Source organism: Leptodactylus fuscus, chromosome 2, assembly GCF_031893055.1.
Source record: "Leptodactylus fuscus isolate aLepFus1 chromosome 2, aLepFus1.hap2, whole genome shotgun sequence".
Lineage (NCBI taxonomy): Eukaryota > Metazoa > Chordata > Amphibia > Anura > Leptodactylidae > Leptodactylus > Leptodactylus fuscus.
In genome coordinates, this window is record NC_134266.1 from 103,164,823 (window position 1) to 103,178,022 (window position 13,200).

The window sequence follows — 13,200 nt, forward strand, 5'->3', positions numbered from 1 at the left end:
CTTGACCACCGACGCGTGGACAAGTGCATGCGGCCAGGGATGCTACATCTCAATCACGGCACATTGGCTGAATGTAGTTGAGGCTGGGACCGGGTCGCACACTGTGGCAGCCTGCCTTCTCTCCCCGCCCATTATTCCTGGCAGGAGTGCTGAAACACCACCCTCCTCCTCCTCCGCCGTTAAATTGACCCCAGCTACGAGCTGGAAACGCTGCAACACTGGCATGAGGAGACGTCAGCAGGCCGTGCTGAAGCTCATCATCTTGGGGGACAGATAGCACACTGCCTCTGAGGTCAGGGATGCCATCCTGGATGAGATGGCAATTTGTTTTCCCCCACTGCCCTCGGGGCCAGGCTTTTTTGTCTTGTTGGACGGCTCTGGAGCTTGCCAGCCACCAACACGTTCCATGCCTGGCCTACGTGTTCAATGTAGTGGTGCAACGGTTTTTAAAATCATACCCCAAATTAGCGGAGCTAAGGGTGAAAGTGCGGCTCTTGGCCACCCACTTTCGCAAGTCTACACTAGCCGCTGCTAGCCTCAAAACACTCCAGCAAGGCCTACATCTGCCCGAACACTGGCTGTTGTCCGTCGTCTTGACCAGGGTGTGTGAGCTGCACAGACCTTTGATGGAGTTCCATCTACAAAACCCAAGGGTTCCTCAAAGTCAGCTCCCTCAGTTTCTACACCATGAGTTTCCATGGGTGGCAGAGTTATGGCTAGAGGCAGAGACATGGATAGGGGTGATGTCTAGGGGCAAAAGCAGTGTGGATGTGGAGGCAAGCTAAGCAGCAAAAACTGGGGATACAAGCAGAGGCATGGACTGGGGTGATGTCTAGGGGCAAAAGCAGAGTGGATGTGGAGGCAAGCTAAGCAGCAAAAACTGGGGATACAAGCTGAGGCATGGACTGGGGTGATGTGAAGGGGCAAAAGCAGTGTGGATGTGGAGGAAAGCTAAGCTAGAGGCAGAGGCATGTCCAGAGTCACAGGACAGCTGCTTGACAGAAGCTAGGCCTGAGCCAGCCAGGCCTGAGCCAGCAAGGCCCAAGATGCTCTCTTTCCTAGCCTCCTTAGAAAAATTCCCCATCGAGGCCACGTTCCTCGATGGGGGAGATAATTTGTAAATGTATAGGTGGAGGACAAACTGAGTGTGGTTTGCACACTTTGCAATGCTAAACTAGTAGTAGGGGCTTTAAAAAGAGCAACTTTACCACCTCTGTCATGTGCCGTCATTTGTAAAGCAAGCACTGGGCTCAGTGAGTGACAGCAAGCACAGGATAATTGTCATCTGGCGTTGCGGCCACTGCCCCTCCCACTGTTGACAGTGCTGGCGCTGCAGTCCAGACCACCATCCAGGTCACCTCCAAATCTAACTCTGACACTTTGGGGAGTTCACCCTCATCCTCCCCTTTTCCTGCCACTTCTCCTGTTGCCTGCGCCATCATGCACCTCTTCCCAGCAACTCCCCATCTCCCAGGCCTTTCATTCTAGGCTAAAGTACAGCGCAACCCACCCACATGCCCAAGGCTTCATCAGCCTCATCTTAAAACTTCTGGCCCAGGAAATGTTGGCGTTCTGGCTTGTGGACACTCTGCCCTTTTTGGGCCTGCTGGCTTCTGCGCCACCTCACTGTGCCGTCCACACCTTTCCCCAAAGATGAGGCGGTCCCTAAGTTCAGCGCTTTGCACAAAGTTCCACTTGAACACCTACGCATGGACAAGTGCATGCGGACAGGGACGCTAACTTTCAATCTTGGCACAGTGGTTGAATGTACTTGAGGCGGGGACCGGGTCGCAAAATGTGGTGGACTGACTTGTCTCCCCACACAACATTCCTGGGAGGAGGGCTAAAACACCACCCTCCTCCTCCGCCGTTAAGTGGACCCCAGCTATGAGCTGGAAACGCTGCAACACTGCAGCTTTGGGGCCAGACAGCACACTGCCTACAAAGTGAGTTATGCCATCCTCGACACGGCAATGTAGTTTTTGCCACTGCACCTGGGCCCAGGCATGTTGTCATGTGTGATAATGGCCGGAACCTGGGATCGGCTCTGTAGCTTGGCAGCCTGCAACATGTTCCATGCCTGGGCCGCGTTTTCAGTGGGTGACAGCACTCAGTGCTGCAACAGTTTTTTAAAAAGTACCCCAATGTTCAAGTACCCCGAGCTACTGGTGAAAGTGCGGCGCTTGTGCGGATAGTTTTGAAAGTCTATAGTAGCCGCTGCTAGCCTCTATGCACTCCTACAACGCTTGTATCTGCCCGAACAACGGCTGTTGTGCGACGTCTCCACACGCTGGAACTAAACATATCATCTGTTGAGCAGAGTGTGTGAGCAGCACAGACCTTTGATGGAGTTCCAACTCCAAAACCCTAGGGTTCGTCAAAGTCAGCTCCCTCAGTTGCTCAACCATGAGTGGCCATGGGTGGCAGACTTATGTGAAATCCTATCCCATCCATTTCACTGGACAAGAAACATTAGCATGTGCTCATCATAATTCCGGATATGGCAGCTGTGTTAAGCAGGGTGCAGGGTACAACACAGACCAGGCCCGAGCACCAGGAACTGGTGTTAGAAATACTGCAGCATCCGCCATTTCCTTCCAATTTTGTGGTTGTGGACCCGGCCCCGACGTTTCTAGACCTCAGTGGGGATGATGAGACACAGTTGCCATCAGGGCAAGCTGTGGTTATGTGCGGTTTGCAGTAAGGGGACAGTGCGCAATTGGAAGAGGAGTTGGTGGACGACGAGGCCACTGACCCCACATGGACAGGGGTGATGTCTAGGGGGCAGGGGCGAAAGCAGTGTAGATGTGGAGGGAAGCTAAATCAGCAAAAAAGCTGGGTAGAAGCAGAGGCATAAACTGGGGTGATGTCTAGGGGCGAAAGCAGTGTAGATGTGGAGGGAAGCTAAGCAGCAAATACGGTGGGTAGAGGCAAAGGCATGCAAACTCTACCCTGTTGCAAGACTTATTCCTAGGTCTGGGACACGTTAATGGCCCCCTGGCCAAATTACCGCCACTCAGGGGCCTACTGTCACCAGAAGGGACATGTTAATGGCCCCCCCTGGCCAAATTACCGCCATTCAGGGGCCTAGTGTCACCAGGAGGGACAAGTATAGGCACATGTTGTGGGAGTACCTGGCCGACCCCAGCTCTGTCCTCTCCAATCCCTCTGTGTCCCACACTTATTTTCTCATAAGTTTTTCTGCAATACACATGTCCTGTGAAGTTACCTTGGGATCTCAGAGGAGTTGGCCTCAGTGCTTTTCATCTGAGTTCCCTTGCCAATTTGCTGTAAGACAACCCTGGAGCAACCTACTCTAGGCAGCTACCATAGCATGCAGCATGGCCTGCACCATCATGCACCTCTTCCCAGCCACTCCCCATCTCCCAGGCGTTTCATTGCAGGCAGAAGTACAGCACAAGCCACCCACATGCCCAAGCCTTTAACGGCCTCATCTCAAAACTGCTGGTCCTGGAGATGTTGGCGTTTATGCTTCTGGATACCCAGGCCTTCCATCACCATATGGCAGCAGGGGCACCTCCCTATGCTGGGCCTAGCCGTTACTACTTCTCTTGGTGTGCTGTCCCTGCCTTGCACCTGCATGTGTCCCATAACATCAGTCGGGCCCAGAGCTCCGCGCTTTGCTGCAAGGTCCACTTGACCACCGACACATGGACAAGCGCCTGTGGTCAGGGATGCTGCTTATCTTTAATGACAGGCAGGGTGAATGTAGTGGAGTCTGGGCCCGGGGTGCAAACTGCGGTTGGCCTATCTCCTCTCCCAGCCCAAAATTCATGACAGGAGTTAACTGAAAGCCTACTACGCTGCAACATCCACCCCAGCTACTAGCGGCAAACGCTGTAACACTGGCGTGAGGAGATGTCAGCAGGACGTACTGAAGCTCATCAGCTTGGGGGATAGACAGCACACTGCCTCCGAGGTCAGGGATGCCATCCTGGCTGAGATGGCAATGTGTTTTTCCCTGCTACACCTGGGGCCTGGCATTTTTGCATCTGTGATAATGGCCGAAACCTGCTAGCAGATCTGGAGCTTGCCAGACTCAAACACGGTCCACACATGGCCCATGTTTTCAACTTGTTGGTGCAATGGTTCTTCAAAACCTACACCATTGTGCCTGATATACTGGTCATAGTGTGGCCATTTTCGTAAGTGAGAAGTAGCCTCTGCTAGGCAGAAAACATTCAGAGCACACTCCTCTCATCTTCGCACCGTTGACTGGCGGAGGAAGACGAGGGGGATGGAGTGGCATCTGATGTCCCTGTCCCACACAAGGCTTGAGGGTGCACTTCAGTGCATCCCATTGCTTCACCACAGATGGTGTGAAGGGGAGTGGAAAATGGAGGAAATGGAGAGTGACCCTTACAGTTGGGGGCAGCAAAGTCATGCCAAGTAACACACTGGCACACATGGCTGACTTGATGTCTGGTTGCTTTTCAAGAGACAAACGCATACGTCACATCATGGAGTGCAAATAATACTGGATTTTTGCAAGCCTCGACCCCCAGTATAGGTCAAATGTCTGTTCCTTTGTTATATTAGGGGAGAGGAAAAAAAAAATTTCAAAAATAATTGGCACAAGCAACTGGTGCAGAATATGATGGGAATGTTTCCGTTAACCCTCTTGGGTGTCACAGAGGATATTTCCTCCATGAGTCTCACAACTTCCATCTGCTCCACAACCACCAGGGGAACACTGTACAAGGTCTGGTACATGTTAATGTCCCCCCCCCCCTGCCCACACTACTGCCAGTTAGGGGCCTAGTGTCATCATGAGGGAAAAGTATAGGCGCATGTTGCGTGAGTACCTGGCCAACCACAGACCTGTCCTCTCCGATCCCTCAACGAATTACACTAATTGGGTGTATAATTTGGACCTGTATCCCTTGGGTTGAGCGTACATAGCGTACAATAGCCTGACAATTGGTGGGTAGACACTGTGACAATCATTTTTTTGGATTGTCCCTTCAATGTAGCTCTTAAAAGAGCTGTTGGTTTTCTTCTCCTCCTCTATCCTATCCTATCCCTGCCTAGCAAAATCTAATCCCTATCTAAATTGACGGAGACCTTCGTCCCTGACAAAGTGCAAGCTCTGACTGACTCGAAGATGGCCGCCACTGTTCTTCTGAATCAGAGGTCACATGTTTTTGGCAGCCAAGGGGTTTTTAGTATTTTTTTCAATGTCCCTGTTGTCGTAGTTCCTGTCCCACCTCCCCTGCGCTGTTATTGGTGCAAGAAAAGCGCCAGGGAAGGGGGGAGGGGAATCAAGTTTTTAGTCACTTTACCACGCGGTGTTCGATTCGATTTGAACATGATGAACAGCGTGATATCCAATCGAATATGTGTTCGATAGAACACTGTTCGCTCATCTCTAGACGTTATCAAGGTGGGTGTTAGGTGTTAGTAATACCTGCCCCCAATCCCTGCCAAGGGGGTCTCTGAAGACCGGCTGTATTTTTACAATAGTCCGGTCCTTATCCGGATAAAATCAATGGGTGTGCATGTAGGCTGATCTAAACTGACTGAACATGTCTGCAAAATGAGGATGTGTGAGGCCTCTTAGTGATTAAAAATATGTGTTTGTGGTTACGAAGATGTTACATTTTCAGTTCAGGACAAAATCACTTACTAAAAGACTGGGCTTTTTCTCTTTTTAATTTACTTTACTGTGGCATAAATTAATCTTGCAAAATGATTGGTGGAAAGCATAGAAGTTCCTAAAACTATTACTGGTGCAAACCTTTAAGAGTATGTATTATTAGAAAGCAGTTCTGTATAATTTTGAATTAATTTTTATTCTTACATTGCAGGGTTTTTACAGTAGTCTTAGAACAAATTAATAAATTACAAGGTATAACAGCCCCAGGAGGAAAAGGAACTGGATTTAATGTCAAAGCCCTAAGAGCATTTCGTGTTTTGCGACCACTTCGACTGGTATCTGGAGTTCCCAGTAAGTTCATATTTTTAAGATACAAACAAAGATGACTACACAGTGGGAGAGAATTATTAACCCCCTTCCCGCCGATGGCACTTTTTGACTCCCTGACCAAGCTCGATTTTTCAAAACTGACATGTGTCACTTTATGTGGCAATAACTTTGGAATGCTTTAACTTACCAAAGTGATTTTGAGATTGTTTTTTCATAACACATTGTACTTCATGTTAGTGGTAAATTTTGGTTGATATGTTTTGTGTTTAATTATGAAAAAATAGGAAATTTGGTGGAAATTTTGAAAAATATGCACTTTATAAAGTTTGAAATGATGTGCATTACATACAGATAGTCAGACCACCAAAATTATATCATAAATCTCATGTCCCAGATCTCTGCTTTATGTCAGCATCAAACTTTAGTCACCCTTTTATTTTTTACGGACATTATAAGATTTACAAGTGAAACAACAATATTCAAAATTTTCAAGAAATTTCCAAAACCCATTTTTTAAGGGACTAATCCAGTTATGAGGGATTTTGAAAGACTCTTGTATTAAAACCCCCCATAAATCACCCCATTTTCAAAACTGCACCCCTTAAATAAGCCAAAACAACATATACCTTTTATTTTAATGATATAAATGCTTAACAGAAATTAATACAAAATGGAGGTGAAATTTTCAAATTTGATTTTATTTTACTAATATTTTCGTTTAGCCCTAGAATTTGCACATTCACAAGGGGTTAAAGGAGAAAAAGCATCCCACAATTTGTTATGCAAGTTCTCCCGACTACCATAGTACCCCACTTGTGGGTGTAAACTAATATATGGATGCACAGCGAGACGCAGAAGGGAAGGCGCGCCAAGGAGCTTTTAGAGGGGAGATCTGGCTGTGATCAGTTTCAGGAACCATGTCGCATTTACAAAGCCCTTGAGGAGTCAAAACAGTGAAAACTTCTAGAAAGTGACCCCGTTTTGAAAACCGCACCCCTCAAAGAATTTATCAAGTGATGTAGTGAGCATTAGTAACCCCAAAGTGAATATGTAAGCTGTGCGGAGTAAATTGGGTACACCAAATCCCATACTATTTTCCCACTAGCTCCTATGACACGGATGGGGAAGAGGGACATTCTGGGGGATCAGTGCTGGTGTATTATCTCTCATAAGCTCTAAATATGGGATGTCCCCTGAAAACGCTCGCACAGCTTATACATTTTCTTCTAGTTGCAGCCACTTATGTCCTAATGATTTGGCGACTTTTGGGGGTTTTGCCTTCACATTGTACAAGCTAGATTTTTATTTTTATTTTCTGGCAATGTGGCCATATGAGGGCTTGGTGTTTGTGGTATTAAATGTACTTTTCAATGCCACCATTTTGGGGTGCCTGTAACTTATTGACTACATTTTATTAACTCTTTCTGGGTGGGATGTAAAAGGAAACATCAATTCAAGCATTGCTTTTTAGCATTTATTTATTTTCCTGTGCAGCGTACAGCATAAGTAACATGTTACCTTTATTCTGCGGGTCGGTACGGTTACGTCGATACCTCATTTATATGATTTTTTAATGTGATGCTATTTGTGCAGAATAAAATTAAATTTAGGGGAGAAAATAAATTATTTTTGCATCGCCATCTTCTGAAAGGCATAACATTTTTATTTTTCAGTAGACAGAGCTGGTGGAGGACTTATTTTTGGCAGGATGACCTCTGCTTTTTATTGGTACCATCTTGGTTTTCATCTGACCATTTGATTACTTTTTATTGAACATTTTGTAAGGGAAAGGTGGTAAATAATCATTATTTTGTGCGGTTATCTACGTTTTTTTTATGACGTTCGCCGTTCGGGTTAAATAATGTTTTAATTTTATTGTTCAGGTTATTACGGATGCGGTGATACCAAATATGTAATGTTTTTTTCTATTTTTCGTTTACATAATAAAACGTTTTATATGGGGAAAAAGGGATTTTTGGGGCTTTATTTATTTTTAATTTATTTTAACCCCTTCCCGACATGCGCCGTAATAGTACGGCGCATGTCGGGTCTGTAACTATGGCGACCGCCCGGGAGCCGGACGGCCGCCATAGCCGCCGGGTGTCTACTGCTTTAAGTAGTAGACAACCAGCTCTAATGCCTCCGATCGGTCCCCGGACCGATCGGAGGTATTAACCCCTCCGGCGCCGCGGTCAAAGGCGCCAGAGGCACCATTTTCCCGGTGGCGCATGGGTGCCACCATTTTGCCCGGGATCGCCGGCTCCTGGAGCATTCTCCAGGGCCGGCGTCACGTTGCCATGACAGCCGGGAGCCTTTACAAGGCTCCCAGGCTTGTCTGCAAATTCTCTCCTTTGCACACTGGTCTATGCAGCCTGCAAAAGAAAGGATGATTTTTTGCAATGAATTAGCATTGTAATGCATTGCATTAGTGATCAGACCCCCTGGGATTCAACACCCCTGGGGGGTCTAATAAATGCAAAAAAAAAAAAAAAAAAAGTTAAAAAAAATATAAAAAAATATAAAAAGTATTAAAAGTTCAAATCACCCCCCTTTCCCTAGAACACATATAAAAGTAGTTAAAAACTGTGAAACATATACATGTTAGGTATCCCCGCGTCCGAAATCGCCCGCTCTACAAATCTATAAAAAAAATGTTCCTGTTCAGTAAACGCCGTAGCGGGAAAAATAGTCGAAAGTGCCAAACCGCCGTTTTTTCACTGTTTTGATTCTGATAAAAATTTGAATAAAAAGTGATCAAAGCAATAACATTTCCCAAAAATGGTAGAACTAAAAAGTACACCCAGCCCCGCAAAAAAAGACGCCCTATGCATCCCCGTACACTTACGTATAAAAAAGTTACGGCCGTCGGAATATGGCGACTTTTAGAAAAAAAAAAATTAACACAGTTTTGGATTTTTTTTTAAGGGGTCAAAATGTAAATAAAACCATATAAATTTGGTATCCCTGGAACCGTACCAAAACACAGAATATAGGGGACATGTCATTTTGGCTGCACAGTGAACGCCGTAAAACCAAAGCCCATAAGAAATTCGCAGAAATACATTTTTTCTTCAAATCCACCCCATTCTGAATTTTTATCCTGCTTCCCAGTACATTATATAGAATAATTAATGGTGGCATCATGAAGAAAAATTAAGACCTCATATGGCTCTGGGAGCAGAAAAATAAAAAAGTTATGGGGTTTAGAAGGAGGGAAGTCAAAAACGAAAAACGAAAATCAAAAAATGCCATTGGCGGGAAGGGGTTAAACTTATTTAAACTTTTTTATTTTTACTTTTTTATCACTTTTTTTTTCTGTCCCCATGGGGGATTGAAGCAGTGATCTACTGATCACTGCTTCACTAGATATACGCTGCAATACACGTGTTACACGCTTATTGCAGTGTAGAGGAAGATGTCAGCCTGTGTAGACGCACAGGGCTGACAGCTTCCTTTTGAGCAGGATCAACCAAGTACATGGAGCGGGTAAGTGATGGGGCAGACCCGGGGTCACTGATCAGACTCCGGGCTGCCCCCTACAAACATCGGCACCCCCCGAAACCGTCGCGTGGGGTGCCGATCATGGCATGCCGATCAAGTGTGGGGTGCGTGGGGAAGCATAATATTACGAAACCTCTGAGATGCAAACATGACCGCTGGCATCTCAGGGGTTAACACCCGCGATCGGACCCAGTTCCGACCGTGGGTGTTACAGGGCATTGTCAGCCGAATGTTACGGCTGACAACTGCAGGGCACGGTGCGCACACAGTTTCTGTGTGCGCACCATGCAGCCGCCGTAGTAGTACGGCGGTTTGCGGGAAGTCCTTACTAGAGCTCTTGTAGTTCAATACAGGAGCCTACTGCACAGGTGTCGGAAGTTGGACCACATCAGAAGACACACTGGGAACTGGGCAGAATTTGCACTGGGTGCGAATGCTGTACACTGGCCAATCAACGCTGGTCAATTCATTCCTATGAGAAAAAGTAAGTTCCCTTGTAACAGAAAGCTGTCAGCTCTCTTCCGACGAGCAAGGACGATCCTGCTGCAGAACCAGCGTTGATTTGCCACAGGCTCGTCCTTGCTAGTCGGGAGTGCTGGGAGCTTTCGGTTACGAGGGAGCTTGAGGCTAAGTTCACACTGAGTTTTTTGGATCAGAACCTGAGGCGGCCTCCGGCATCCAGCCGCTCGCCCTTCTCCGGATTAGGCTCAATGAATGGGCCTAGTCCGGAAGAGGGTGTGTCTTCAGGTCGAATCGCTAGGCGACTTGGCCTGAAGAATGAACACCTCGCTTCTTTTTTCTGGGAGCTGTAAGAAACGGCTCCCGGAAAAAGCTCCTGCGCGTCTCCCATTGATTTCAATGGGAGCCGTCTTTTTGGTCAGGGTTTTGAGGCGGATACGGCTTCAAAACCCTAACCAAAAAACTCTGTGTGAACTTAGCTTTACTTTTAGCTCATCTCTAGCCATAACCACGAAACGTCGTAACACAAGACCGTCGTAACCCGAGGACTACCTGTACTAGGAAGACATACTCTTGTGAAAATACCAGGATTCAAGGGAACAGGAAACTGATCAATTTCTTTCTGGTCATTTATTGCAAGTAAAAGTTCAGATTGATATAATAATTTCCTAATGTTTAATAATATCTTTCTTCCTAAGGTCTTCAAGTGGTGCTAAACTCCATAATTAAAGCAATGGTTCCTCTTCTGCATATAGCATTGCTGGTTCTTTTCATGATCATTATATATGCTATCGTTGGACTGGAGCTCTTTTCTGGGAAGATGCACAAGACTTGTTATTATAAAGGAACAGGTATGAATTGTGATAACAAATATATCCTCCATTATCTATAATGTATGCCTTGCATTTCGATTTAAAACAACAGTTTCACAGTCAGCAGTAGGGCTCTAAAAATATGCTTAGATTGCAAGTTTGTTATTAAAAGTAAATTTTAATAATGCTAATTTTTTTTTAAAGAAATGTTATGTTATGTACTGTGGTATAAGTACAATAGCAGCCATAGCCAGAGGGCCCCTGATGCAGGAATCAGTAAATGAGACTGCGGGTCTGCAGCAAGAGTATTTTATTTGGACTAATCCCAAGAAATACTGCCATCATTATAGATTGGAGTCTCTTCACACCCAGGAGTATAATGATCGGAGGCCAAGGGGAGTGGAGTGAATATAAGAACCAAAGTTACTCACCTCTCTGGTGCTCTGTCATGACTCCCTGCAGTCAACATTCCTCTCTGGTGACGTATTAGACATCAAGTGGACCAAGCCGGCGTCATATGCATTGTGATGCTGGACTGGCCCATGTGGCATCTGTAATGAAATTTAAGAGGCAAAGCAGCAGAGAGTTACGCTGGAGCTCTGTGTGACACTGTTTTTTATGTTTGTCACCTCCCTCAGTCTCAGATCATTATACTCTGTAGTCTGAAAAGACCCCAGAGTATAACAATAGTTTGTGGGTGGTCCATTATTGGGCATAATACTGTGTGCAGGGGCCATTGTGGGGCATAACACTTGTAGTGTCCCAGTTACACTACTTCTTGCCATTATAGGAATAGTTGTTGTATGGTATGTAAAGTAATGTTTCTCACAATGTTCTAATACTGGGTATCACTATCTAATGTATAATCTGTATTTCCTGTGTGCATACACTATGTTTATTGCCCTGTACTACTCTGCTGCCACCTATGGTTCACTCTATGTAGGTGCATGCGATGGTAGGATCCCAATCACTCTATACACAGCACAAGCTTCTGCAGAGAACCTATCAGCAAGCTGTGACTTTAGTCCCATCTTCCTCTTAGCAGGGGAAAGGAAACCAGAGCAGCCATGTTCTGGAGAGTGTAGTGTGTGAGGTAACAGCATCTGCTGCTACTCCAACTACAGGCAGGATTTTCAGATTACTCCTGCCAAACCTAGGAGCTACATGGTGAATCTCACAGCCCATGTAAGGTACAGATTTTCCTAGGACCGTTCACCAGTCCATACAGAGGGAATAAGAAGCACACTTCTACTGCCTCCAAGAAGGAGAGAACTTGACAGAAAAGAGCAGCTATAAAGGAGCCTTTCTGTATTTCTGGACCTAAAGAAGGTCTCCGGTCAAGTCCAGCGCTCCGTGGTTTCCAGGCCTTGTATCTTTTATTTCTGCGTCCGGCTATCGGATACCGCAGCCCAGTAGCCGTGAGTAACTTCATACACACCAAATTAGTCACCTGCCGAGAGCCAACCAGTGAAGATCCCTCTTCTGTAGCTATAATCTGGACTGTTGTCTCCTCAATCTCTCTATATTATAAAAATTAATTCTTGTCTGTCTGTCCGTCCGTCCGTCCGTCTGTCTGTCTGTTCTCTAATGCGAACCAAACGACTGGACCGATCTTCACCAAATTTGTTACAGAGATACTTCAGATATCCGGGAAGGTTTAAGACGAGACTCCAACTCGCTCGGACGTACCGTTACTGAGATACAGCATTCCAAACACAGTGCCCCCCCCCCTTAGCCAATACAAACCTGCAAGACTTTCACTCATATTCCAACTGCAATACACATGGTCACTCCACATGCACAATAGAACACTGATATCCAAACTGAGATACACGCATCAGAGGATTAGATACACAGATCAGCACACAGTATCACACGCCACAGGATTAGATACACGGGTTTACACACAGTCCCACGCACCAGAGGATTAATTACGCACTTCTGCACACAGTTCCACACACTGAAGGATTTGATACATGCGTCTGCACACGGTTCCACATGCCGAAGGATTAGATACAGGCGTCTACACACAGTTCCACACTCCAGAGGATTAGATACGCGTGTCTGCACACATTTGTACACGCCATAGGATTAGATACACATGTCTGCACAGAGTACCACATGCAGTAGGATTAGATACACGCGTCTACACACAATTCCATACTCCAGAGGATTAGATATGCGCATCTGCACACAGTTGTACACGCCATAGGATTAGATACACGCGTCTGCACAAAGTACCACATGCAGTAGGATTAGATACGCGCGTCTACACATAGTTCCACGCGCCGAAGGATTAGATACGCGCCTCTTCACACAATACCACACAGGGGAGGATTAGATACATGTGTGTGCACACAGTACCACATGCCATAGGATTAAATACACGCATCTACACACAGTTCCACACACTGAAGGATTTGATACGCGCATCTGCACACGGTTCCACATGCCGAAGGATTAGATACGCGCGTCTACACA

General features: G+C 46.2%; 1 protein-coding gene across 1 annotated transcript in view; it reads left to right on the forward strand.

Annotated features, from left to right (window-relative positions):
- Window positions 1–13,200, forward strand: part of CACNA1S (calcium voltage-gated channel subunit alpha1 S) — a 676,496-nt gene that overhangs the window by 74,104 nt on the left and 589,192 nt on the right. The window contains exons 4-5 of the mRNA XM_075263101.1: window positions 5,829–5,968; window positions 10,606–10,758. Of these exons, the coding sequence (XP_075119202.1) occupies window positions 5,829–5,968; window positions 10,606–10,758 (293 nt within the window). The remainder of the gene's footprint in view (window positions 1–5,828; window positions 5,969–10,605; window positions 10,759–13,200) is intronic.